The 27,808-nt window shown below is 43.4% G+C and overlaps 2 protein-coding genes and 1 long non-coding RNA gene across 7 annotated transcripts; 2 read left to right on the forward strand and 1 right to left on the reverse strand.

The window, feature by feature from the left end:
- The first annotated feature begins 146 nt into the window (after positions 1–146).
- eif4enif1 (eukaryotic translation initiation factor 4E nuclear import factor 1) lies at positions 147–13,726 on the forward strand. 3 transcript variants are annotated; one of them, XM_052075450.1, is made up of 20 exons: positions 147–474; positions 1,702–1,839; positions 1,921–1,994; positions 2,607–2,734; positions 3,981–4,258; positions 5,130–5,328; positions 5,411–5,565; positions 6,111–6,249; positions 6,354–6,530; positions 6,916–7,187; positions 7,706–7,780; positions 7,954–8,140; positions 9,318–9,406; positions 9,599–9,735; positions 10,745–10,826; positions 10,901–11,024; positions 11,099–11,413; positions 11,532–11,705; positions 12,156–12,193; positions 12,818–12,962. In XM_052075450.1, exons 2-20 carry the CDS (start codon positions 1,738–1,740, stop codon positions 12,818–12,820), a joined length of 2,748 nt encoding a protein of 915 aa, XP_051931410.1. In that variant the 5' UTR covers positions 147–474; positions 1,702–1,737; the 3' UTR covers positions 12,821–12,962. The 3 variants fall into 3 exon arrangements, with proteins under 3 accessions (XP_051931410.1, XP_051931409.1, XP_051931411.1); XM_052075449.1 differs by lacking the exon at positions 12,156–12,193 and having other exon boundaries at positions 12,818–13,726; XM_052075451.1 differs by lacking the exons at positions 6,111–6,249; positions 6,354–6,530; positions 6,916–7,187; positions 12,156–12,193 and having other exon boundaries at positions 12,818–13,726.
- LOC127607331 (uncharacterized) lies at positions 13,594–15,550 on the reverse strand. Its single transcript, XR_007964058.1, has 2 exons — positions 15,401–15,550; positions 13,594–14,962 (listed from the first exon to the last, which is right to left on the reverse strand). It is a non-coding gene; the product is annotated as an uncharacterized LOC127607331 (long non-coding RNA).
- Positions 14,962–27,808, forward strand: patz1 (POZ/BTB and AT hook containing zinc finger 1). Of its 3 annotated transcripts, XM_052075464.1 has the most exons (6): positions 14,962–16,539; positions 18,045–18,108; positions 18,196–18,367; positions 20,801–20,959; positions 22,704–22,910; positions 24,577–27,808. In XM_052075464.1, the coding sequence occupies exons 1-6, from the start codon at positions 15,206–15,208 to the stop codon at positions 25,038–25,040; spliced, it is 2,400 nt and encodes a 799-aa protein (XP_051931424.1). In that variant the 5' UTR covers positions 14,962–15,205; the 3' UTR covers positions 25,041–27,808. The 3 variants fall into 3 exon arrangements, with proteins under 3 accessions (XP_051931424.1, XP_051931422.1, XP_051931423.1); XM_052075462.1 differs by lacking the exon at positions 22,704–22,910; XM_052075463.1 differs by lacking the exons at positions 20,801–20,959; positions 22,704–22,910.

Genomic DNA, 27,808 nt, shown 5'->3' on the forward strand with positions numbered 1-27,808 from the left:
GTGGCAACAGTTTTACAAAATAATTCAGATTTTTTTTCTACACATCCCTTATGTATTTATTATAAGTGAATTTCTGTTGTAATATTGATTTTCTCAAAGATAGATAGTAAATGTACCAAACTATTTCAAATTCTACAAAGGCGCCAGGGGCACCGTGTCAGTTTTCTGAGGACCTTCTTAAAGCGGCGATCAGAGAAAATTTGCTGTTACGACTCAGGAAAGAGAACGTGTAGATAAGAATTTCGAATTATTGTTTGAGAATATTCCAACTGTGTAGTTATTTCAAGTGACCCTAGTATAGTCCGTTTTCATAAATCACTGCAACAAGTCGGCCGGTATCAAATTTGGTGGGTGGGCATTACCCCATTCCCCCAGCTAGTTAGCTGGCTAGCTAGCTGAAGCTGCTAGATTAGCTAGCTAGCTGACATACGTGAACTACAGGTCAAGCACTTTCACATCCAGACGTCATACCGGGTAAGTAATTTCTTTGTCAATGTGGTACGTTTTCGGACAGCTGTGAATTGTGTTCTCAGCACGTGCTTTTAATGAGTTAAATTGCAGTCAAGAGTGTCAGACTTAAAATAAACATTCACGGACTCAAGAGTGTGCTATTGATTTAGTTTTATTCACTCTGCTTTCGACAAATTCAGATTAGGGTGCATCTTCTATCAGTTTGCCAAATTGGAATTGTACCGCCGATAAGTCTCCCGGCTGCAATCAATTAACCAATCAATTGGATGGCATCGTAGATTTCAGTGCCTATACTTTTTTCGGTCGGTTTTCGGTCGTTTTTTTTTAAAACCACTTCCACGTCAAGATTTTTGCATGTGTTGATTGACAAACGACCACCAGTGCCACGGCTTTAAGGCAAGTTTATATGTCGAGCAGCATTCATTGCTGGGGGGGATTAAATTCCCAATATAAAGGCAGGATAAATTGATGCATAGAGCAAAAGTGAAATGACAAAATGCCTACATTATCTTATTCCGATTAAATTACATCCAAGATGATGGAAGTTTTTTTTTTGTTTTTATCACAAAGTAGTAGTGAAAAAGACTTCTTCGCCCAGATGTACCTGTACATGTATTAACACTTTTCAGAAGGATTGAACCAGAATGCTGCATCATTGCAGAAGCATTCAATAAGAATGCACCTGATGTATTAAAGTTTCATAGGGAACTGAAGGTAGACTAGATGTTTATCCAAGACATTCAGTGAATTCTTAAAATATCTTATTTGCTTACGGGAAGGCATTGTGGGGATTTTAGGGATGGCCTGATGTGATCTGGTTTCCTGGCACACACAAGAAATTGAGCAGCAGCATTATGGAGTAGATACAGACACAGCTGTTGCGTTATTTGTTTGTTTCTTCATACCTGTTAGAACATTCTTAATATTTAAACTAGCTTTTCTGTGCCTTGTTTAGACCATAAGATCTTTGTTGTTAGAGGTGTTCGACAAGTGGTAATAGGCCAACTTTGGTCAGCACTTTCAGATGGCTTTTAAAATCTCGTCAGAGTCACTGACATAAAGATTTCTCTGTTTATTATGTTGATCATTGTATCAGACGGTATTGATTTTGATAGGGCCATAGCAACTGGGCTCATGGTGGCCCCATTTTTATCAGGTTACTTTGATGCAGCCACTGACTTATTTTCCTTGAAAATCACCCCCCCCCCCCCCCCCTCTGTCCCCTCCTAGCGGAGTCATTGCTTGGATCAAATCTGTGTTTCTGCCATGGACGGTGATGCTTGTGTTGAAGAGAAGAATGGCGGCGATGCTGCCGTGGACCCGGTTAAGAAAGAACCAGCAGCTACAACTCCACATAGATATACCAAGGTGATGGAAGGGGGAAAAGTAGTTTTCATTTTTGTTAGGTGCATTCAAAATCCTGGCAATATTTAACGTGTCAATTTTTAGGAGGAGCTTCTTGATATCAAAGAGCTACCAATCTCCAATGAAAGGCCAGACTGTCTGTCAGAGAAATATGACAGGTAAGAATGTATTGCAGGATGTACATGAATCGTGTGTATTTGAATTTTTGGAGTAGAAGGGGACTAATGGGCAGCACTTTGGAAGAGAAGCGGATAAAGAGGCAGCACAGTGGTACATGTACTTGGAAATGAAGGTCCTGGGATTTTGGCTCAGGCCCTTGTCTGAGGAATGCATGGTTTCTCCAGGTACTCGTGTTTCCTCCCCCGTTCCAAAGCATCAATGTAAGCTTAATAGCAGACTGAATGGTTGTGTTGTCTAGATTTGCACTTTGATTGGCTGCCTCATCCGCTGATTCCCAGCCAGGCGGCCGTTGCACATTAGTATGCCATTCAAGAACGTCAGGGGTGCTGTGAGAAATGATTCCATGTCACATAATTTGACTTAAAATTATTAATTGCAAATTAATCATCATTCATCGATCTATGCTAGTGTTATATAGTGACAGGCAAATCAATAAAAAGATTTTCCATGAGATGCAGGTTCCATAAACCTGTACCCATCTGCTGCCAGTTATACAATAGACTAATTCATGGCTTCTTGATCATATGTCAGCTTTGTCTCTGTCAGGTACCGGTATTTCTATTACTATAATTTCAAATGTTTTAATGCAGTGACGGTGTTTGGGACCCCGAGAAATGGCACGCCTCACTGTATCCAACATCAGGTCGTAATTCTCCAATAGAAGGCTTTAAGAAGGAGCATTTGGAGGACAGAGTTCCTCTGAAACGAAGAATCCCAGGTATTTATTTTTTATTTGTATTTTTTTAACAGAGCCACAATTTAAGGATTTATCCTTAAATAACAATTTATCCACAATGTGAAGGAAAATTGTAAATACCACTGCGATTTATCCATTTTGTGTTCATATTGCATTTAATTGAAAGATGTTTGTTGTTTTTTTCTCTTTCTTCTTTCTACATACATTCTTGCTGCTGGAGGCTATAAATTTCCCCAGTGTGGGATGAATAAAGGATATCTTATCTTATTTATAATCATCACAGACTGACAAATGGTGGAAGTACCATAATTAACATTTGTGATGGGGCCCTGGGTGAGGGGCCGGAGAAATCAGATTTGATTATGGTGTTATTGTTTCCGCACATTTAGCGAGTATGCCTACAATGCAGTCAAAAGTATAGCTTTATACCCGCCGGGCCCCAAAAGCTGTTGAAGCCTCTTTTAATATACTGGTACAGTGCACTCCGCTTAATAGAACACCGGTTAATAGAGTAATCCGCTTAATAGAGCAAAAGGCTCTGGAACATATTTGCCTAATGCAATTTCCTAAAAAGATACTCCGCTTAGTAGAACAGATATCCACTTAATAGAACAGGCCGTAAGCAATGAACATTGTAAACTAGTGGTTTTCGAAGTGTAGCTATCGCGATACTGTACCACTATCGCGAGAAAACGCGGTAGTTCTAGCCGTATACAGTAACAGGTAGCACGCGTCACTCCACACATACACACGCACGTCACAATGGCTTCAACTTCATTCAAGAGACGAGGGCTATCACCTGCGGATAAGAAGGACATACTCAGCCGATACGATGCTTTGCCGGATTCTCAGAAGGTACGCCCGCGGTTTCCAGGACTTCCCTCTTATCCAGCCCATTGAGAGGGAAGTCAACCGCAAAATTACGGACTCCTGTTTCCAGACAAAAGTAACGAAATTTTTCTCGTGATTTGAGATGTTTGACTGAAGTTGATTAAAGTTGTTGTTTTGTTGTTTAAAGATATGGACGTCCACAGTCGAAATATCTCTAACTCGTCAGCAGGGGTTTTTCTGCGTGCATAACTTGGTCGTCGACGTGTCTGAAGGTGTACCTAATAAAGTGTCTCCGGTTAATAGAAACTCCGCTTAGTAGAACAGAAGCGCTTCGGCCCAATGGTGTTCTATTAAGCGGAGTGCACTGTACTTGATTTCTCCCATTCATTCAAATTCATCAGGTCTCCTCTCTGTGTTGTGTGAAATTTTTATTCAGATCCTCGTGAGAGGTTAAAAGAGGACGACTTGGATGTCATACTGAGCCCACAGCGTCGCAGCTTTGGAGGTGGATGCCAAGGCAATGCTGCACCTGCACTCCACTCCTCCCGGCCAATCAGTCCACTTGAAAATAAGGAAAATGAGACTCTCCGTTTAGGAGGGTCCCGAAGAATTGGAAGTGGTCGTATCATTGCTGCCCGAGCCTTTGAAAGAGAAGCCCGCCTTGAGAAGGAAAGGGAACGGGATGTCAGAGACTTCAAAGATAAAAGATTCAGGGTTGGTTCTCATTGCGTTCATTCAGTAGGTCTACAAGGCAATATATTAAAGTGCCCATGTGTACAACTGAGCATTAGTGTGTGGATAATGGAGCAAAAGATATATACTGTTAGTTACCTCAAGATAATGCAATGGTGCAAAAAGTCCAACTTCAATTGCATGTCATCACTGAACTTTATTTATTGGTACACAAGTGTGCATCCGAACTTGGGATGTGTGCAGGCCACAGATGCAAGATGATAAAACTGGCCAAAGGTAATTACTCTTACTTTGCACAATATTGCATCTCGCTATTGTACTACTACAAATAACAAGAAGAAATTGGTTGATTTGAGTTGTTAGCTGGTGCAGTGCATCGGCATACAAGCCAATGGCGCGTCGGAATGTTTCATGGCTAAATGTCTTGTTGCTCATCGAAAGTACAAATACTTGCATAAAATACAAGGAAGTAGGCTGAAAAAGAACTACTCCACTCTATTATGTATAACTAGAAATTCTACTTGGGAAGCAAAATATTTGTACATAGTCACTTGACACCTCTGATGTTGCTACAGTATTTAATAGATCGAGTTGAAATTGTAATCTAGACAGAAGGAATATCAAATTGCCCTTTCTTTCAGGCCTACCTACATCTAATAGAGAGTATATAATCTCTGTCTTTCTACATACATTCTTGCTGCTGGAGGCTGTAAATTTCCCCAGTGTGGGACGAATAAAGGATATCTTATCTTTTCATTAGTATACAGTACAAACCAAAAAATACCCATGATTGTCCCACTGCAGCTATCAAGTATATTTGCCCATGAGGTCCTATCATCTGATTAATCTTTTTTTTTTTTGGTGTATGTGTGTGTGTTTTTTTGTCGCGCAGAGAGAGTTTGGAGACAAGCGTGTGTTTAGTGAACGGAGAAGGACTGACTCTTACGCAGAAGAGGAGCCAGAGTGGTTCTCTGGAGGTCCGACGAGCCAGTCTGAGACGATTGAGCTCATTGGATTTGACGACAAGATATTGGAAGATGATAGACGAAAGTCCAGGCGCTCAAGAAAGAAGGCGGAGCCTCTGAAAGAAGGCAAGTAAAAATGTTTCCAATGTGTGAATGGACTGCCGCCATGGACTTACTTGGCATTTTGTGCGTTTATGTGAATCCGTAGAATGTAACGGACAACCAGAGGAGAAAAGTGCGAGTCTGCAGTCTTCAGCCGATCAAGAGGTTCCTCGCCCTGATGTGCTGCCAGAGCAGTCCACTGGTGATTTTGACTTCAATGAATTTTTCAATCTGGAGAAGACCATGCCAGGACTGGCGTCTGTAAGTATTGGGATGCACAGAGGTGTTTTGATGGCAAAAGGTGTGGATGTCACAAATGGGGTGTCACTGTTTAGTCATGCCGGTGATACCTTTGTTTTATTCGAATCAAAGTTAACGATGCTTTCATATCTCCTCTGAATTACACTTGATTATTTTACCCCCCTTCTGGGCTCGCCTGATAAATAGTATGCGATAGTAAACATCCCTAGTAGAAAACCTTGACTGTTCTGACTTAATCTGAGGTGGTGGTTGCTTCATCACTGAATTGTCTTGATTCCAAATTTATGCCCATCATGATAGCTACATGTCATTCATCAAATAGTTCTATAAGTGTTGAGCCAAAGTGGGCAAGTTTTGGAGGGGTTTATGACCTTGTATTGTGAGTTGGTCTTTATGTTTGGACAATTGTCCTGTGCCAGACGAATGGCGAATCAAATGATGGAAAGCGGCCTAAATGTAAGTGCCACTATAGCGTTGATATCCTTTGCCTCTGCTCGTGTTTAGGGGTTTCCACTCACTGTCACAGCCTCGGTTTGTCTTTTTAGATGATAGAGGATGTTTTAGGGGAAGGTCCTGTGTCAGCAAGCCGCTTCAGTCAGTGGTTTTCCAGCAACTTGAGCCCTTCTGGTAGCCACTCCAGCAGTCTGAGGTCCACTCCGCATGAGGAACTAGAAAAATTAGCAGGTTAATTCTTTGTTGTTGTTTTTTTTCCCTTCCCCCAGTAAGTGCTGAGAAGTTTCAAGTTGATACTAAATCCTGCAATCTTTCCTTCTCTACCCCTTGTGAAGGGCTTGAAGCCCTTGGCACATCCTCCAGCCAAGGTCCTGCTCCATTTTTCACACCCATTCAGTCATCAGAGTCCAAGGAGAAGGTGGACATACTGGAGTTGCTGCACAAGGCCAAAGTAGACTTGAAGCCTCTTCTCTCAACCCTGTCTCTGAACAAGGCTCGCCTACGGGAAAACTGTGAGTATTACTTCATAGTTCGGCCATACAGTGCATTGATATCGTCGTGGAAATGGTTTGTTTACGATGGAATCGCAACATGTTATTTCATATTTTCGTCATTGTAGTCAAATTTAAGTAGGTGTAAGTTTGCGTACCGTAGGCTATTTCATGGGTAAGGCAGATGTTGGTATTTGGATTAAAAGAATTGTCTTAATTCATTTTATTTGATAACTACTCATGATGTAGTGCTATAACTTAAAAGCATTCTACAATTCTTTGTTCGTTTTGATAGCAAATACCACCTAGTCTATACCTTTGTCCAGGTACCAGGGTCAACTTTTTTTTTTAACTACACGGTAGAGAAAAATGTTAAGTGAAGTGACTGGCATTATTCCAACCATAGCTAACTCTGGAGCAGTGCTGTCCCTGGAAGAGGTGGAGGGGGGAATGAAGGGCATGAAACTGGCCTCAGAACCCCAAGTGCAAAAGGTACCACCTCCACGGAGAGGAAACGGGACGCCCTTCATGGCTGAGCACTTAGAGGAAGCTTTAACAGGTGGTCCCAGTGCTCGTCCACGTGCACATGACACTGATATGTCAGCCTTTAACAAACTGGTCAGCAGCATGAAGGCAAGTGGAACTCTGCCAAATCATCCTAAAACCAACTCAAGCAATGTAAGTATGATGTAAATGTTTGTATTAGACACCTAATGAATGGTTCACTGTTAGAGGGATGGCAAAACATTTGGAAACGACATGATAAGTGATGGGCATAAATTTGCACATCGGCCTGAATTTTTATGGTGTGAACTGTCAACATTGCGCTACTCATTCATGCAAGTGAAGCTTGTGCTGATGTTTCGGACAATGTATGCATTTAGACATTTGATTTTGAGGATTGGCTTGCCCAAAGTTAAAACCAGATGCATCATGAATGGTCGTGCATAAAAAACACTTGGGTTGATCTTGGAAATGTTCTTACACACACCTCAGTGGGCTGCAGTTTGAAGAGATTGCCAAGTAACTTGATGCCTTTCAGACATTTAGCAAGACCCTTATTTGTATTTGTCATACTCCCAAAAACATCTACCTCAAGCTTCACATAGCATGATGCTGCTGGGGATTGATGTCTTTGAGGAAGTAAGGGTTGCATTGCACATTCATGAATTCAATCTCCTTGTGTGTCATCGCAGCAACCTTCAGACCAATCTGTGGCGGCACTGACTGAAGTTTCGATGCCACCGCAGCAAACGAAAAACATATTCCAGGTATTTGAGATAGCACTGGGGTCTCCTTTCACAACAACAATCATTTGATTGAACACTGATGTGAAGACATAAAAATGTAATGGTTGTATGCTGTTAAATATCCATCCCACATTTTTGTTGCGCCTCTGAGTTTTTGTGTAATATTTTCTGGAAATGTGTGTTTTGCAACATAGGAGCTTTTGGGAGGGACTGCTCGTAGTCGCTCCCCAGTGCTACTTGGCAACCTTTTGGGCAACTCTGAGGTCTCTGCTCCTCCCAACTCTCTACCTGGCCTGCTGCACAAGGGTCCCTCACTACCTCTCTTCCCCCAGAGATCACCCTCCCCCGACTACTTCAACAGTCGCTTGCAACATCCAGCAGGTAATAATAAAAATGTTCCAGCAGCCTGTTAAAGAATCAAAATGCCTTTGAATCTTGTCCAGCGTGACCTGAGAGCACTTGAATACTTGGTGTATTTTTCTGACTAATTTGCTCCTTGGTATAAGTTGCGCTAGTCAAAAAATGCAATATGTTGAAAAAGAAAAACCCATAAATGTCTCGGAGTATAAGTCCAATTTTTTAGGGAAATTGTTTTAGCAAAAACAGATCACAAATAGTAAAGCGTGGACTCTCATGCAAAATCCCCGTTCCTTAGTCTTGAATGTGTTCGGAAATGCACTCCAAACTTGTGCTGTTTCACTTGGATGGTTTGTTAACTCGCAGCATTATTTCAAATGTGCCGCGAGATCCAAGGCAGAGCTGCTGATCGGTGGTTTATAACATTGGCTGCGTTTGGAAATTAATGGGAGAGGAATGCGCTCTGCCTCTCCAGACACACGCACTGAGTGGTGTTTAGGCTTCAAAGTGAATTTCTGAATGCACCCCTTGTTGAAGGCAGAAAACGAGTTCCAATTGATGACACTTTCGTTTATGGAAAAAAAAATCTTTAAAATGGCTTACCTTAACTAGAATTCTGCAACAGTGACCAAAGGTAAAATCCTGATGAGTTATTGTGCATTTTGAAACTATAAATCCTTGTTGTGGCATAAGGAAGCTGCATGCTAAACAAGCAATACGTATCACACATTAGTTGCCATGGCTATGATTTCTTCCTCACCTTCATTTCCTCCTCTTTTGATGTATTTGCATATCCAGGCCACAGCAATAAGACACCAAAAGTATTTGCCAATCGAAAGTATTTGCCAATCGATGAGAAAGTCAACACAATTGGGGAACTGGGATTTTGGGTCCTACTCCGAGCTCTAATTTCAATATTGTACAAGTCACACCTGAGGAGTGGTTGCAGGACCAGCCAAACGATGAAAAAAAGTGACTTGTCTCTGACTTCACCTATTTTTATTTATTTTGTATTGGGGGTGGTGAACCTCCTGTGTTGTGAATATTTGTTTTTAATATTCCCTCTTGGGGTGAGAATAAGTGCATAAATTGTAGACTTGTTGTAGAGAAATACTACAGTGTTCCAAGTCATTTTTGTGAGGTACCCTCAGAACAAAACTCTTGATGGGTACTTTTTGGGTCTTCCTCATGTTATCGCAAGGCTTTCCTGTTGGTGCTCAGCCCATGATGCCTGATCAATATGCTGACATGCACAGGTCGATCAGCCCGGCATCTGCAGCCCAGCATCAGGTAGCATAATTTTTTTTCCTTAGTGGAGGAATTGATTGCTGTATCATAAATTACATTGTGTACAGTTTGTTTCATGGATGTAATCCCAGGCCATATTTATATTTTGTTGTTGTTTAATTTGTTCTTTTGCGGAATGAAAGGAATCAATCACATTAGAGTCATGATCATTCAACTTGTTTTACTTTTTGCCAGATGAGGATGCTCTCAATGCCAGTGAATCATGCAGATCTTGAAGCGCTAGCATTTCAACAGGATCTTGCACTACATGGCCATCACCAATTCCCCTCTGGCTACAACAGGCTGCCACAAGACAAATCTTTTCGGAATCGGTGAGTGAGGGTTTTGTTTTGTCGCCCCCACCCCGATTAAGCTTAAATACTAAATGCTGCGGTATCTCGAGCTCAGTGAACTTCTGGAGCAGCACTTTGGCAGATGGCCTAAATTTTCAATAATTATTTGCCAATTGTTTGCTCCAAGCAGTTCATTGCCACTTAAGTTGATGTTTACTTTAAATATAAAACAATTATACGCATTTAACAAAAGACAATTAACTGTCTTACAAAAGGTCACTAGCTAAATGCTGGCATACTATTCAAATTGCTATAGACGAGCGAATGAAACGAGCATAAATGTTGCTGTAATTATAAACGGTTTAACATTAGAACACAAGCGGTGGCAATGTATGCAGGCATAATATTCAAGAATACGCGGGTATTTCCTCCTCAAAAAATATATATTTGTATATGTATAGCAACTTAGTTGACTATATGTGCTATTCTGCCCCCGAGTTATCAACTTGAACACACCAGGATTGTGAAAAACGGCAATCCATTTTTTCCACTTATCCGGGGTCGGGTCGCGGGGGCACCTGCCTGAGCAGGGAAGCGCAGCACTACATCCAGCTGTTCTAGGGAGGGTGGCGGGAGGGTGTCTGCTGGTGTTCCCAGGTCAGCCGGGAGACGGTCTCTCCAGCTTGTCTTGGGTCGTCCCCAGGCCTCCTCCTCCCAGTTCAATGTTCTTGGAACATCTCGCCAGAAGGCATCCAAACCACAGGTGGTGAGCCCTTGGGAAGTTGGGACCCACATTACCCTATGGGTTACGGCCCATCGACCAGGCACTTCCTATAAGGCCGCTCCACAGGAGCGCCCCAGTGATAGTAAAAACATGTTAGCCAAAAAAGTAGTTTAAACTTGCAAGTCAAGGCACCTCTGCACTGCATACAAATGGGTGGTGTAATGTGTTCATATTCGTAACTAAATTGTGTGTATCATTTAACCAACGAAGTGAAAGGCTAGGTAAGTTTTACTTCCTTGCTTAGATGTGGTGTGCTTGTTTTAGTCCGCAGCGTGTTAACCGCTCCCCTGGTCCAGGCTCACAGACTGCTGGAAGAAACTCACCAGGAAGCGCTGTCACCAGTATGGTAAGCATAAGCTTTATCTGCCTCAAAAATCTGTCCCACAGATGCAAGACGGCTTTGTTTTTTTCTTGCAACAGTTATCGCCATCATTTACACCTACATCAGTAATCCGTAAAATGTATGCAACAAAAGAGAAAAGCAAAGATGATCCGTCAAGCCGATTCGAGTCCAAAGAGGAGGCAGCAGCGCACTCTCAAGATGGTACAGAGCCTTCATTTGCCTTTAGTCTGAATTGGTGATGCCTACATTGAAATTGATTGATCTTATGATTTCAGAGAACAATTCCCCCAGTTTACACCTGGAAGCAACCGAAGGCAATGGTGCCCAGTCTAGTGGGGTAAAGTCCTTGTCACAGACCTTGCCGAGCAAAGACCAAGAGCGACTCAGGCCACTTTCTACCGGACATCACACACCCACCACGGCACCACCAGGACCATCCTCGACGTTCCCGCGTTCCATCTACCCGGTACCGCTGCTATCCCACGTACCAATAGTCCGCCCGCCTCCTCAGCTCCACCCCAGTGTGGTTCAACGAATGCTGGCACAGGGAATCCAACCCCAACAGCTTGCCCCAGCATTGGTCCAAGCAGGTAACGGTTTGCCCAGGCCATTCTTTTATTCCTTAGCTTGCTATATAAGCTCTCCTTTAAAATGTAGCGAATGCTGCGCCTCATTTTTTGAACAATTCTGAGTACCCTTTATTCTCAGGAATATATCCGCCACATGTTGAACTTGCGCAACTTCAAGGCTTGCCTCCAACAATACTGGGCCAAACCCTGTACCCTCTCAGTGCAACGGCAGGCCATCCGCTTCTACCTCCCAGAGCAAACAATCACATGCAGCTGGCAGTAATGCAGCAGCAACTTCAGCAGCAGAGACAAAGTGAGTAAAATCCAATCTTGTGATACATTGCGGCCATCTTCGCAAGTACATGCTCATCATCCATGTTAAGAGAATAAAGGCCACAGTGGTAAGACATTTAAACAGAGCACGCTATTCAAACATGCGTCGACCAATTCATTTGGAACAATAATTCAATATTAACTGGCTGACTGGAAAACTTAAAATGGAGAATTTTAGAAAAAAGAGAAAAAGCCACTGAACAAATGTATTTTTGTGGCTTGACTGGAAAACTTAAAATGGACAATTAAGCCACTGAACAAATGTATTTTTGTGGCTTGAAAAAGTAATTGTCTGATAAATCAAATTGTTTACATCACCAAAGTCAACTCACGAAGAGCTGATGCGCACCATTTTTCAAAATGGGTTCATCCTGGCCTTATGAACATCTTTAAGTTAAATCATTCAATTTTCTATACCTTTTCTCTTCAGGTAGGCTAGAGCCTATTCCAGCGGACTTTTGGCAAAAGGTGGACTATTCCTCAATTGCAGGGCTCACATGAAGACACAAATGCATTTACTCACATTCACACGGTCCTTTAAGTGGGAACCCAAACCACGCTGCTTGCACTGACATAATAGATCCTTCAGATTTCAAAACGTGCATCTATCCTCATGCGTTGGTGTTCGCTCGCCACAGAATGTATGCTGCATCCTTGTGCATGAAGCAGTGTGAGCTAGACTTCTTTGTTTTTGTTTATTGCGTAAAAGAAGCACGGACTTGTCTGTAGTGTGCACAATTTACAATATACGGTAATGAGGCGCATGGTGTGTGTGCTTGCACAATGTGGAAAGAGAACACAGACTCATGCAGATAATGAAGGTTCCATTTGTCATGTTGAAATCAGAAGGCTCTCTTATGTACCTAATGTCAGGAGTTGAGTATTGATTTCTGCCTTCTGGGTTTTCCGGGAATTGGTGAGGGCTGGCAAATCTGCTACTTTGAAGTCTGGCTACACGGTTATTATAGTACATTAGTTTTCTAACATACGAGCACTCACCTAAATGCCAGTGACTCGCTGTCGTTTTGTTTTATTCATCATCCATTGTGTTATCATTTGAGCATTTGTTTGAAGTTTCTTCTCCTCTTGCAGTAAATCAGAGCGTCCCAGGGGCACTGTCTCAGAACCAAGGACCCCATCGGACAAATGGCCCCCAGCGACACACCAGTCCCCCTCCAGGCCTGGCCAAGTGGTTTGGATCCGATGTGCTGGAACAGCAACTGCCCTCCATGCCGGCCAAGGTCATTAGTGTAGATGAGTTGGAGTTCCGGCCCTGAGGAACTTGATTCTGAGCTGGACTGTGAAATATATTTTCCCCTTATCTCACTGATTGATGCATTTAAATGTGAACTTTAATTTGAAGCCACAGCACACACCTGGACAGTTCTCTTGACTTCAACCTTTAGGTCAAAGCTCTTAAAGAAAAGTAAGCCAGTCAATGGAGATGTTACTGCAGCTATGTTTTTCTTTGTCCCCCGACCTTCATTTTTTGTCCCTCTTTTTCTATTGGACTACCGGTAGTAGTAAATTTTGGAGTAAGTTATGTATATTCACGATTGTACAGATGATGGGAACTTATCTTAGTCCCCATGTATATAGCAATGGTTTCTTTTTCTAGGTATAGGGGAAGTGAAATTATGACGTATAAATGCTGTTAGACGGTCACTAAGAGCTCGTAGCACTCCTCCTTGTAGACTGGTTTTCCTCGTGAACTGCACTGAGAGTTACCGCAAGAGATGGATGGGGAGGTTTGTCGTCTACTCTTCCCTTGCTGGTGGCTCAGTTCGATAGTTGTGGCGAGCAGGATCATTTCAAGACTACTCCAAGGGACTGCTGGTTGTGCCTTCTGTGTATTTGTTTTGTTTTGAACTGTATCCTATACTCTCCAAACTGCCACAAGAGGAGGCAGTCTTGACATTCCTGGAGGTGTCTGGATTCAGTTTTTTGTGCTATTAAGTTATAAAGCACAGATAGAATGAATAAAAATTGTGACAAACGGTATTGAATGTTTAAGTGTTTTTGTATGGTTTACTTTTTGTCCCACGAATTGTCAGTTCAATTTACAAATAAGTATGAGTTGTCTGGCATTTTAAACATCTTTCTGTATGTCAGTCGCTTAAATGGTTAAAATCGGCCAGATACTGTATGTTTAGGTGAAATGTCACTAATTTTGTAAACGGAATTGGCTTGAATGTGAAATTCTTGGATCCGGATCATTGTATTGTCAGGAAATTAAAACTATTGCAACTGTACTATCCCAACATGACCGGATCTGGGACATTTCGCCTCTCGCATGAGAAGACTTCATCAATTCATGCAAGAAGGCGAAATAGCACCACCCTAGCCGTGTATTTATCGTAAAAGTTGGATGTATTGCCCAAATTAAGAACTGTATCACATTTGTAGTTTTGTTTCGGTGGTAATTAATTTCGTCAAATCGGGTGTAACAATTGTGACGGCACCGCAAAGTCAAAATACAATTTGACTTTTGTCAGGGGCTAAATTATATTATTCTTCAGTGATTGCATCTTAAAAGCTGCTAGTGGGCTGGATTGCGGCAAAATGTTGATGCTCGTTAGGTTAATACTGTGGAACAATCAACAATGCTTAATGTAAAAAACACTTCATCTCCAAAAACGATCATCACCAAATGTTTGTATGCATCTAACCTCATGCCCACTTCAACTTCTGAAAATATTAAATTGATAGCCCAAATATTTTTTATGAGTGTTTTCCTCTCCATAGAAAAAGCGAAACATCACTTGATATCACAAATCTGTGAACAATCTTCAGAATAGTTATGTGGTTCCTGGTTAATGGACCAAGGAAATATGCACTGGGTTTACCTTAAATGTGAGACAATCGATTATTGTCGACCATAAAACAAAAAGACTGGTCAACGTTTTAAAAATGAAGCAACAGCAGACAAGTTATTCGTCTAGTGTGCCTAACATATACTGATTTTGCTTGCCGTGTCATCGTATGCAATGGTCTTTATCTACCTTAAACGGGATGAAACCACAGCTTAACAATTATTGAAATGTGTCGCCAGTGACCGTGAATTTTATTTTTGTTCGCTAAAATGATTATTGCTTTAAACTGACAGGTCACTGTAGATTCGTGACGTCAAATCAGCGTCACCTGGAGCCGAGCGAGTACCACGATGCTACTCAGGGCAACATGTCGATTGCCGAGCGGAAAAAGGCTTTGATGTCGACGCTATGTTGGGGGAGGGGTCTGTCACACAAACAGGAAGAGGAGACCTGCGCATTAGGCATCTGCCGACCGTGATTAAAAAAAGACCCCTGACGAGCCCATAATCCTCCTCATTGAGCTGCTTAAGTGACTCAAAACGCAACCACGCGCGCGATAAGGCCTTCTGAATAAACAAATAAGTGCGACCCCACCCCCCACCCGTCGAAAAACTCGGGTCAAAGTGCACAGGAAGCTGGGGGGCTGCCATCTTTAGCCGCGCTGCTAATGCTAGCGTCCAAACGATACAGACGCTACAACGACGGGGAGGAGCGGTCGTTTCGGGGGCATTTAGTAGCTAGCTGTCCTCCGCAGCTCCACTGCAAAATTGCAAACTCTGTCCTTTCTCCTCCGACCCCGCCGCTGGATGCATTCGGCATGGAGAAGCTAGCGGAGCCGTCTTGGACTTCTTCCTACACCTACCAGGTGAGCAAGCACAGCGCGGAGATGCTACACAACCTCGACGTCCAGAGGAAAGATGGAGGCAGGTTCTGCGACGTGATCCTGCGCGTCGGCGAGGAGAGCTTCCCCGCGCACAAGGCGGTGCTGGCAGCGTGCAGCGAGTACTTCGAGTCGGTGTTCGGCCGCCAGCCGGAGGACGGAGACGCCAGGGAGCTGGAGATGCACACCATCAGCCCCAAAGTTTTCAAAGACATCTTGGACTTCGCGTACACGTCGAGGATTGTAGTGCGGCTCGAGTGCTTCCCGGAGTTGATGACAGCTGCCAAATTTCTGCTGATGCGTTCGATCATCGAGATCTGCCAAGAGGTCATCAAACAATCCAATGTGCAAATCCTCGTCCCGTCATCGCGGGGAGGAAACGCCAGCCTTTTCCAGGCCGCCGGGTCGACCGAACTGGGCTTCCCGGTGACTCAACAGCAGGATTTGGTGAACGGGACGGCGCTCGTAGGCTTTGCTAACAATGGACATCAGGTGGATGGGAGCGAAGCCGCAGCCGCCGCCGCCGCACTCCTGGAGGAAGCCGCCGAAGGATCGATGCCTATCCTGCAGCCCGCCGACAGGCTGCCGGTGTCGCCCGAAACGACGACGTTGCATCACGACGCCGTTTCGAAGAGGGGCAGGGGGCGACCCAAAAAGGCTGGCGCCTCAGAGGAGCCCGTCCATTTCAATCACAACGTGCAGAAAAACATCGTGCTCTACCCTTGCGGCGCTTGCGGCAAAGCCTTTACGGAAGCCTCCCGCCTGAAGAACCACGAAGCACAACACGGAGCCAACATCGGCGGCCGCTCGACGCCGGGCGGCCTGACTCTCATCGGCCACGAGGATGAGGCGCAGTACCACGGGGGATTGATGCTGGATCACGGCCGCAAGCGTGAGAGGACCCGGCGGCACGTCGGCTGTGAAATTTGCGGCAAGGTGTTCCGCGACGTGTACCATCTGAATCGACACAAGCTATCCCACTCCGGGGAGAAGCCGTACGCTTGTCATGTGTGCGGTCTGCGCTTCAAACGCAAAGACAGGATGTCCTATCACGTGCGTTCCCACGACGGCTCGGTGGGCAAACCGTACGTGTGCCAAAGTTGTGGCAAAGGCTTTTCCAGGTGAGTTCAACTTCATCGGTTTGCTTTGTGAGTGTGGTGCCAAGACCGTAAACGTCTTTGGCCGGAGATGTACAGTAACTGTCATCTTGTTTTGACAGCAGCTTATGATTTCGTCCCCTACATGTAAACATTCGCGAAGAATGCTGCTTTCGTGTTTCTCGTTATAACACCCAACGTAAGGTAAATCGGTACCAACGTGTGCAGTTGCAGGCCGTGCATTTGGTTTTTCGATCTGCAGTGATCAACGGCAAATTTTAATCCCCGATGGCCCCATGTGTCCTCAATATGACCAATATTTTTGACTCTGTTTTTTTTTAAAGTATCCTTTGTAACACATCAGATGTTCGAGATGTATTTTATTTGAACCCTTTTATTCACAATTGAAGACAACCCACATCAGGATTTCTATTCATTAATTTTTTTCAGATTCATATAGGAAAAAAAAACGTTTTAATAGCTGTGACCACTTTTCTGTAAAGGTTTACTTTTGACCTGAAGAGGTTTCCACGATGCGGATTTCACCCTGCGTTGTAATTTCTAGCTGTGACCTTTCATCAAAAAAACAAAAAAGCCTGATGCTGAACGCAACCCTAAATTAATGATGATCATGATTATTATTATCATTTATAAATGGGGCCTTGACCGATACGGCAACTTTTGGGAGAAAAAAAATAATGACTGCTTAATGATTAATTGAAAAATATATCATGCATGAAATAAAATGTAACAAAAAAATACCCAATGCATTTCAATAAGAATCAATTCTACAAAGATTTGTGCTATTCACAGGAAGGTGGGGTGCCTATTCCTCATAAATAGTTGTAGTGAAAAAAAAAAGAAACAAACATCTTTTTTCGTTTCCGGAATGCGTCACATGGCACAGTGGATTAAAATTAAGAAGTTATACGGACATGAATCTTTATTTCCTTATTTGCAGGCTTGTATAATCAGACACAGAGTGCCATTGCACTTCAAAGGCAACGGCCCTCCAGCCTTTCCAAATTCCATTTGTGTTCATTCATTCCGTTATTCTCATTTGAATCTTTGAATGGTAGCCACAGAAAGAAGAAAAAACAACACTGAGATCTTAAATCATAGATGAGTGCTCTCGGCAAGCGTTTGTGCATTTGTTTGTACATCTCTCTGCTTCACCCCGTGTTTTAGCTTAGCCGCTGATATTGTTTTCAGTTATCCTCGGTTTTTACTGCGATAAATGACCGCACTTGGTGTCTGTTGATACCAATCCGCAAATAAAGTGACGCAATCGTCTATAAACGTCTCGTCCGTCGATATAAAACAAACGAAGCATGAAAATCACACACCAGCATTGCTGTTTAATAATTCTATTCAACCATGTAAATTGCTCAAGATGTTTTGCTCATTAACCTTTGCTGATCAGAGGCCAGAAAAGTGCTGGCCGCGCTGACTTTAGTCGCGCAAGACAGAGAAAAATGCCTACGTTTGTCTCGGTGAGCACACACAAATAACATATTTTGACCCTCCAGACCAGACCACCTGAACGGACACATCAAACAAGTCCATACAACAGAGAGACCCCACAAGTGCCAGGTGATATGAAGAATACTTCAACCAGAATTGAATAAGTCGATTGTTTTGAAACACTTCAGTGTAGACCTTTGGTTTGGTATGTTGCAGATTTGTAATGCCTCTTTTGCTACAAGAGATCGCCTCAGGTCACACCTCGCATGTCACGAGGACAAAATTCCCTGCAAAGTTTGCGGCAAGTTCCTCCGAGCGGCCTACATGACGGACCACCTCAAGAAACATAGCGAAGGAACACACAACTACTGCGGCATTTGCAACAAAGGTAAGTCATTCCTGCCCGGCCGTACGATCCTGACGCATGTTCAGAGTCGTGCCTGAAGAGTTCTGTTGCAGAGAACAGGCACTGACAAAAAGTGAAGCCTCTCTGTTCGTGGAGGTTACAGACCAAATTATGATGCGGAATAAAATAGCCATATTAGAGCTGTAACGGAAGAACAGACATTTATCCACTGGGGCTTTTTTGTTGTTGTTTAACCCTTCCATGCACCCTGTAACCTAATAACATGATAAGATGTCCACTGTAGTAACCGCTGTCCCTGAAAGGGTTAACATAGAACCCAGCACGGCAGGATATTGCCATGTTCTGTGCTTTTGTTTTCTATGTGGCATCCCATACTCGGTTAAGTAGAGGGGCAATGTGCTGTGGTATTTTTTTCAAGAGCAGGCTCATATTTCCTCTTCCTCGCTATTTAGTCGTTAACACAAAGCGCTAACGTGGCATCCATATTTCTACTTCTTTATATCCCCTTGACTCTTGGTGTTTTTCGTCCTCGTCGATGCACTCCTTTTACATCAAGCACAAAGTATTCCGACTGAGACACATTGTACCTGAAACGCCTCGTGTTATGTGAGGTGTGTTGAGACGATTAGAAAAACATGCGGTCGAACGTTAAAACGTCAATAGTGACTTGCCGGGGATCGAGTCACGGTTTGATGGTTTATCCTGGTTTTAAAATGTAACGGTTTCAATAACCACTAAAACTCTCTTGTCACTGGTAGCACGCTTTTCTTTAGTCAGTAGTACTTGGCTTGGCTCTTCTAAGCAGAGCACGTCCGTCTGTGATAGGATTGGCTGCTTGCAGTTTTGAGACTTCTCGAAATAAACAATTCCTCCGTTTTAAGTTAATGAAGAGAGGCCAGCCACCTTTTTTCTATTTTTTCTATATTCTCGGCCGAGCAGAGAGGGGAGGGATGAGCACTTCCAAACACCCAACATAGATGCTGGCGATTGATGAGAGGGATCCATCCATCCATCCATCCATCCATCCATCCACAGAGCTGCCAATTTGTTGCGGGAAAAAAAAAATCATGGGTCACATTGATAACACACTAGGGCCGAGCAATAATTCAATACCAATATGTATTGCGATAGAAACATGTTCTATTTAATAGTAAATGCCTTTGATAAAAAAAAGCAAACCCCCACTATGGCACTGTGCATGTTGCAGCACGCAACCTCTTCCTGATACGAAATAGAAGCAGTCAAACCAACGAAGAAGAAGCCACTAAACCAACGGATAAGAAGATGCTAACTCGCACGGAACGCTCAGTTCAAATAAATGACGAAAAGGGAGCGCTAGGGACATGGAATGTCATCACTCTTGCATCGAAGGAGCCTCGGCTGGTGTGCAAGGCAGAGAAGTTCCGACTTGATATAGTCGGACTTGCCTCCACACTCTGGTACCAGTTCTCTCAAGAGGGGGTTGGGCTCTCTTCCACTCTGGAGTTGCCCACGGTGAGAGGCGCAGAGCAGGTGTGGGCATACTCATCGCCCCCAGTCTCTTGGGGTCTCATTCACAAGTGAGGGCGGGATGGAGCGGGATTTCAACAGGCAGATCGGTGTAACGTCTGCTGTGGTGCGGACTTTCTATCGGTCTGTCGTGGTGAAGAAGGAGCTGAACCAAAAGGCGCTTGAAGCTCTCGATTTACCGGTCGATCTACGTTCCCACCCTCACCTATTGTCACACGCTATGGATTGCGATAGAAAGAAAAGATCTCGAATACAAGCGGTCGAAATGAGTTTCCTCCACAGAGTGTTTCGGGCACTCCCTCAGAGAGAAGGTGAGAAGCTCGGTCATCCGAGAGGGCCTCAGAGTCGAGTCGCTTCTCCTCCATGTCGAGAGGAGCCCGATGAGGTGCCTCTGGCGTCTGATTAGGATGCCCCCTGGACGCCTTCTTGGTGAGGTGATCTAAGCATTTCCCACTGGCAGGACGACCCAGGACATAATTATCCTTATTGGCTGATACGAAGTACTTGCCTCGTAATGACAAGTTGTTTCTCGATAAAGTGTTATTTAAGTCAGCGAAACATGTCCAAGAAGAGTTTGTGTTTTTTTTTTTAACAATATTTGATTCAAATAAGACATTTTCATCACACTTGAAAGACGTAACGGTATCGGCCTGTCTAATTTGTACTTGTATTCATACGATGCCTCAAATTCAGTGGCATTGGTGAATCCCTGCTTTTTAGTATTTGATGAACGCGTGGTGTAGTTCAGATGCTACGTACATTGTAAATGCCTCGTATTACAACTTTCCTCTGGATGGTTCTGTCCAGTCACTACTTTTATTGTGGTCACACCAATCCAAGTGATCTTGGGCTGAGCATAGCACCCCCCGCCCCCATCCTCTCCCATCTCTGTCGAGGCCTCCGGTTTGCAAACGACTGCCTTGTTTGTGCTCTTCCCGGTCGCAGGTTTCTCCACTGCCTCTTACCTTAAGGTGCATACAAAGACACACCATGGCTCGTCACTGCCACCTTCTGCCGCATTGCACACCTTCCCTGAGCCAAGCAGGGAACTTCAGATGCACAACGGCGCTCATTACCACATGGGACGTCAGTGCTCAGTGGAAGGCAAGCAGTCGCCGGGCCCATCCCGAAACATTCACGTCTGTGGCTTTCAACTGGCTGTGTTGCTTTTTCATTTATTGTTATTATTTATTTGAATCAAATGTGCTGTTGCATCTTCGAGTTCTTGCTTAAAACACAAGCGCACATCAGCCAAAGCTGCTCCAAGCTTCTAACTCACTGTGTGTGCTTGTCGATTGACTATCTGTGCTACATCAGTATGAATTGTCACAGACCTAAATGAGCAGCTTTTTTAAAAAAGATTTCTGGGAATAATCAGTTCCCGTTGCCATAATCAGCAGTTAATGCAGTTGTTTGCACCTTCTTTTGGACATGGCTTATTAATAACCATGTGGAGAGTTTGGCTGTCTTTTGTGTTTCCGGCATGGCCATGGCTGCGTATGGTTTGTTGCTTGGTTGGTCCATTGTCCACAGGGCACAGTGTTGCATGTAATGTGATAATGCGTTCTCAGTTTGCCTTGGTTTCATTGGACAAAACCTTTAAAAAAATTTCATGGTAGAGACTCAAGATTGTGAGCTAAAATGTGGCAAAAACGAATGTCCACGTTTCCTTTCGACAGTCAAGACCAATGAGAAAGGAACACAGCAATCCTGAAAGTGTTGCTGGGCACATGTATAATATAAGCTTATCCTCAAATAGCGGCCCGCCTCACTTAATAGACGTTTACTTCATCTGTCCATGTCAACAGCTCATCTCAAATAGATGCCAGAGGGAAACGTCACAGGTGCTGGCACAATTCAGATGTTTTGCTCTTATGGCAGCGTAAACACAGAATAAAATAAAATAAAACCATCATATGGATTTGAATATTTCCAGATTGGAATCGGGCCAACCAATTTCAAATGTGGATACACATCTCATACCTTCCGATATGAATGTGGTGTCAAAAAGCATATAGATCTTTTGTACCTAAAAGTAGTGATTTGGTACTATACAAAATATCCCCCGTAACTAATGACACAGCACTGTATGCTAAATAAGTCGTAAATATGTTAACCACGTACCATTTAATTGTTCTGCCTGTCAATGCTGACATAGATAGATGAACAAAAATGTTATTTATAGGACATGAGGTAATACTTTTCTGATCAATGAAGCGAAATTGGATAATTTCTCGCGGCCTACCTGATATCTTACGACACACAAATGGGCTGCAGTGCAGTGATCACCGCTTTTGATATAGCAAGTCATTACAGCTGGATTGAAAAGAAATTGCTTGATTTGTGACATTTACAAGGAATAAAATACACATCGGCATCACCCGCGTTGCTAGTGGGCTTGCGCTTTTCAGGCAGGTGGCATTTATCATTTGGAGATGATGCGGAAACTTAAGTGGGAAAGAATTACTTGCCCCCGCACAGTCAATTTATTAATTGACGGATGATGCATGGGTTTTTGCTGCCGCATCATTCAATGAGCATGTCGTCCAGCATGCTCCTGGCATGTGCATGTTCATTATGAGATGCAAATGGTTTGACTGTTGTATCCCAAAATGTGGCAAGGCTATTGCGGACTTGGGTTCATTTTTGATTGACGATCCTGAGAACATTTTGTGAGAAATATCCTTCGGAGGGGTTGAGAGATTTTTGGTGAAGCGAAAGCTTTTTAATTCCCCTGTCGAGCATGTTGTGTTTCCACTCTCAGCACTTCAGAAGGTAATTCTGTCGCTGCGGTGTCTGCTGCCCTGTTACATGTGTTTTTCCTCTTTTGGGATGGGTGGTTTTATAGACACCAGTCATCAGCTTGTCCTCTCCTCGCCCGAGGCAGGGGCTCGCTTTCATGGTCTCTCTGGACATCAAGTTCTCCCCCAGCCCGGCCCTCCAGCCTTGGGCCCGCAGTCTGAGCTGCTTGTAGGGAAGCCAGGCGGGACTCCGTATTTCTGGGAGTGTCGCTCTGGTGGGGTGCCCACTTTCCCCATCCATGGGCCTGCTGCAGGTCAGTAAAGTCCAGCAGGTAGTGGGTGGGGCGGATGCATGATGCGGGACCACCGTAACAGTTGTCCTGGCGCCACTAGACTTCATTCTCCCAAGAAACCGACTTTTACAAATCACTCGAAAGGAGCCTGTGGAGAGGCAATGGCAGAGTCAATCGTGTTAAACATTTCCAAAGGCATTTATACAGTGTATGTGTGTATATATATGTATTAGTTTTTTTTTGTTGTTGTTGTTACGAGCCCCATAAATGTGGCTCATGAGGTCACGTGACAAGAAATGTATGTTTTATTCAATGATATGTTTCCCATTATGTATGAGTGAGACAATGTGGGGCCGTATTTATACAGTTTGTTTTGTCCAAAGAATTCTCAGGAAGTTTGTGTCTAATGCTCACTCACGTGGATCACTAGCGGCAACATTTTCAATGACCTACATATTAATCTAGAATTGAACAAAATGACACCTGCCCCCTCCAAATTTAGAGGAAGTTTCCAAATGTTTCACTGGTACTGTACATACACGCGTACGCACATACATATTCTACATGCCAGACATACATATGCTCTAGTTATACTTTCATATGTACATGTGGCTAAAAAGTGAAGCATGGAGAGTCTCTGTCACTGATTTTCACAACAGCCTTTCACTTTACAGTTCTCCTTTACTTGCCCGTTTCCTCTCCTTATATTATTTTAATAAAACTACGTTGGCCAGGGCAATCTGCTTTTTTTTGTGGTACATTAAAAAAAAAAAAAACTTAAGTATACTTTATCTGGTGACCCAAAAAGTTTCCTCGTCAGAATACTAGGAATTGTGGGTTTTCTGATACAGCAAGTTGGTAAGTGTGTGAGGCTGGCCAGGTGTGCGGGTGAGAATCGCCGACTGTAAATTGTTTGCACTCGTCCTGTTCAGTTGAGTTTTGGCCCCATTACTACGTGTGCGGCGGGCCTTGCTTTTCAAAACATTTGAACCAGCTAAGGCAGTTTGATTCCTCATTTTTTGTGATTGCTATGAAAGTAAACCTGTGTTAAACATTTAAAATGTCAAAGTATTAAGGGTCCTGTTTACATACTGTACACATTTTGACAAAAGAAAGTCCTCAAGAGACTTACTTACTGCCCATCTTTAAAGCCCTCCTCAAAACCCACTTGTATTCTTTGGCGTTCGACTCGGCATGATTTTACTGCTTGGTGCTTTCTACCGCCTTTATTACCATTTCGTCTTACTGTTTATTGTGTATGTTAACTCGCTCCATGTACAGCACTTTGTATGCAGCGATGGCTGTTTGAAAGTGCTCTATAAATACTGTTGACTTGACTTGACTTACTTTTACATTTTCTACAAAGGGAAAAAAATCCTGTATATATTTTTTTCTTCCTGTGGAAGTTGATTCTGCGATTAAAAAAAATAGAAAAAAATATTGTGCACCAGGAATTGGGAACAAAAGAAACAAAAACCTGAATATGTTTTGAATGTAATGATCATTTAGCTTTAGCCTTAGTCAATAAAATGCATGCTGCAACCAACGGAACCGAAATTGAAGCCTCGGTGGAAACTTTACAGGTTCCACTTGACTAGATATTGATTGTGGTTTATGAGGCAGTTCTCCTAATGTACCCCCCCTACCCCCCTCAATCTCTTCTCATCCCGTTTCCTTTCTCTCTTAGACGGGCAGGAAAACGATGGAAAATGTCCTCACCTAGACTCGGAAGAATCGGATCCGTCATTTGGTGAACTGTCCAACTGTGAGGACATGAAATCACCACACAAATCAGACAGGCCCGAGCTGGAGATTCCCTCGCTGGCCTGCAACGGAACCTCCGCGGGGGCCCTGGGCTCTCCGGAAGGCCCCAAGGCCAAGACGGACCCCGAGAAGAAATTCAACTGCGGCATTTGCGGTCAGGCCTTCCGGACCAAGTCCTACCTCAGGAAACACCAGCACAGAGTACACAAAACCCCCAGATCCCAAGCGGGGTCCGCGTCGGGTTTGAGCGAGCTGGCCCCCTTCTCGCCTCAGCAGAGCATGTCCCTGCTGGAGTCGTTCGGCTTCCAGATAGTCCAGTCGGCCTTCGCCTCTTCGCTGGTGGACGCAGACGTGGGTCAGAGCGGGGTGGACTTTGGGGGGAAGTGACCCCCTCCCGCAACGCTTGGCTTCTGATGCTCTCATCCAGGCCCCGCCGAAGTTGCTCCATGTTTGACAATAACTTTGCCTCAAGACTACTTCTCTTGCTTACTGTGTATATTTTTGCCAGACTGCCATATGATTCCTACTTTTTCTACTTTTTCAGAGGATGGAAAGCGCATATACGGTGACATGAAGGTGATCTCTCCTTTGTATCGTTCGATGAGAAACTTTCAGTTGCTTTGATGGTTCATTGACCTTTCTTAGCCGCACGCGTTTCTGGACGTGATGAATCATTAGATGCTCGCTCTTTCGACTTCAGAGCAGAGGGCGGCGCTTCAGTTGCGTATTTATTTTGCTCTATTTTCCGTGACGTGTGTGTGTGTGTGTGGGGGGGGGGGGGGTTCAATCAGTGGCAGATTCAAGTCTTGGAATCTGTTCAATGCAAGCTAACAAACACATCCTCGTTCGCTTTTTGTCATAAAAAGAAAGTCAAACACCGACAGAAGACGAAAGTTAAAAGGCACTTTTTAGTTTGCGTTTGACATTTGCGTTTCAATCAGAACTTTTGTCCAAACAGATCAAGAATGAGGTTGTAGAGGAAGAACATTGTGTTTCTTGTTCATAGCTGAATGGGCGATGGGCTCTTATGACAGCGGCGAGTCAGTCATCAGCGAGCAAAAAAAAAAAAAAGGAAAATATGGAAAAAAAACAAACACCCCATGAGCCATCGGCAGTTATGTTCCCCGAACAACGGTCCCGAAATCTTTTGTGTTCCATCCTTGCGTGTTCACTGAAAGGGGGGTTGGGGGCAAGGTCAGGTAGATTATCGTTGATATATTTTATTAAATGTAGATTCTATTTTATTAACTTATTTATGCCCTTTGCTTTTGGGTGTCGTTTTGTTTCTTTACGTTGCGTAAATGTATTGATTTGACAATTTTGAAACTCGTGTAAAGTTACGTTTTCAGGAGATCGTGCGAGTGTTAGTACGTGCGTGTTAACGGTTTGTGATCGGGCAGCATCCGGACCAATCCCAAAAAAGTGAGCCGTCTTCTTCTGCGTCTTTGCATCCGAAACATTCCTCTGAAACTCGAGTGAGAGGTTTCTGCTGTATCGTCCGACGGAAGCTTGCCGAAGAAACACGACGGGAAGGATGAACAATTTCCTCATACGACAAGGCGCATCGTTTCGAGTCAGATTTCGGTTTTCTGTTCGTCTGCATCGACCAACGTGTTTGTCTCACCAAGTGAAGTGCGCGTGTTCCGTCTCCTACTTTTGTGTGTGTTTGTTTTGATTAGAGAGTGACTGTGTTTCTATATTATTTATGATTATCTAGTGAATTGTAACAAGTGTATATACCATCCATATGCACATTCTATAAATATATATAAATATCGAAGCAACCAATGAGGTTTGTTACTGGTGGACCTGTACATAAGCGAGCTTGTTTTTGATTTTGCCCATTGTCCCGTTGTTGTGCTCGATGCTTGTTAAGTTATGTTGCGTTTCATCTTTGGCTGAGTGTCAATCAACTACGTGCGAGCTCAATGGTCGCCCGCACGGCACTTTTTATTTGTTCTTTTGTTGTGATCCGTTCTGCCACGAAAGGCGCGTGTTGTTATTTGAAAGACAAAAGTGAATTTGCTTCACTCCCATTGGTACTTCATTGTAAAAGATGTTTTGGTTTTTCCCCTTCGCCCCCGAAACGTTTGGCTTTCTTCGTTCAGTCTGTTGCAAAGTGCCTTCCACATACTGATTGTGCACGGCAGTGGATTTAAAGGTTGTCTTTCGGTGAATTGTACCGTGACTTACATTGAAACTTTTTTTTAAAAATTAAACTCACAGAAAATGTACAGTATCTCAACGTGGTATTCCTATATCGTCATACGAAACAAAACACATACAAAAAAAAGCTTTTAAAACATGTGCGCTACATGTTTTGTTATAACGTCTTTGGACATATTTCAGTATAAGCAGCATACTTTTCTACTATATAAATCTTTGTTTTTGTACTCTGTTATTGAGTCTCTCTCGTTGGCAGAGAGACGAGGATCCAATAAATTTCAATGGAAAAGCCCTTGACAGCTGCACTGTTATTGCTTTCTCCTTCTATAATCCCACAAGTGGACCATTATAACGCCGAACCGCTTGACTGATTGATTATATGATTTAGTTTGTCTCCAACACGTTACAGGAGCTTCACACGTCGTGTGCCACGGATCTCACTCGCTACATACATTAAATAATAAACGGTTGCAGATCACACAACATCACACCATGGATATGTTTCTAACAAACAAGCAAGCTAGACGCATTTTATACTTGAAAGGGTTTTAGAATGCACTTTGTACAAAACCAATTGATGCAAAGCTATTTTGATTGATTTTTTTTTTGAGGGGGGGTCTCTTACTGTCTCTATTTTATTTTTGTACATTTCCCCCTGTGATTTCTCTTCTGTCCTACACACCCCTTTCCAATGAAGTTGGGATGTTGTGTTAAATAATAACATTCCATTATTTGAAAATCATGTTCAGACTTTATTCAATTGAATGCACTGCAAAGACATTTAATGTTCAAGTCACATTTATTTATGTAGCCCTTATTTACAAACAGGGCGGAAAGGTGGTCGACTGTTTTGCATGTCAGCCTCGCAGTGCAGAGGTGCGTAGTTGGATTCCGCCCTATGGCCTTCTTGTGTGGAGTTGGCATGTTCTCCCCGTGCCTCTTCACTATTTGCTCAAAACAATAAAGTTTGTCCGTTTGACCATGAAATA

This window comes from Hippocampus zosterae, chromosome 9 (genome assembly GCF_025434085.1).
Source record: "Hippocampus zosterae strain Florida chromosome 9, ASM2543408v3, whole genome shotgun sequence".
Lineage (NCBI taxonomy): Eukaryota > Metazoa > Chordata > Actinopteri > Syngnathiformes > Syngnathidae > Hippocampus > Hippocampus zosterae.

What these genes read in the sequence shown, in the direction of transcription:
- eif4enif1 (XM_052075449.1), top strand. Translation starts at nt 1,738, where the DNA reads ATGGACGGTGATGCTTGTGTTGAAGAGAAGAATGGCGGCGATGCTGCC. An exon ending in GGCTCGCCTACGGGAAAACT is followed by an intron (nt 6,531 to 6,915) that starts GTGAGTATTACT and finishes TTCCAACCATAG; the next exon opens with CTAACTCTGGAGCAGTGCTG. An exon ending in CTAAAACCAACTCAAGCAAT is followed by an intron (nt 7,188 to 7,705) that starts GTAAGTATGATG and finishes GTGTCATCGCAG; the next exon opens with CAACCTTCAGACCAATCTGT.
- patz1 (XM_052075464.1), top strand. Translation starts at nt 15,206, where the DNA reads ATGCTAGCGTCCAAACGATACAGACGCTACAACGACGGGGAGGAGCGG. An exon ending in AGAGACCCCACAAGTGCCAG is followed by an intron (nt 18,109 to 18,195) that starts GTGATATGAAGA and finishes GGTATGTTGCAG; the next exon opens with ATTTGTAATGCCTCTTTTGC. An exon ending in CATCCATGGGCCTGCTGCAG is followed by an intron (nt 22,911 to 24,576) that starts GTCAGTAAAGTC and finishes TTTCTCTCTTAG; the next exon opens with ACGGGCAGGAAAACGATGGA.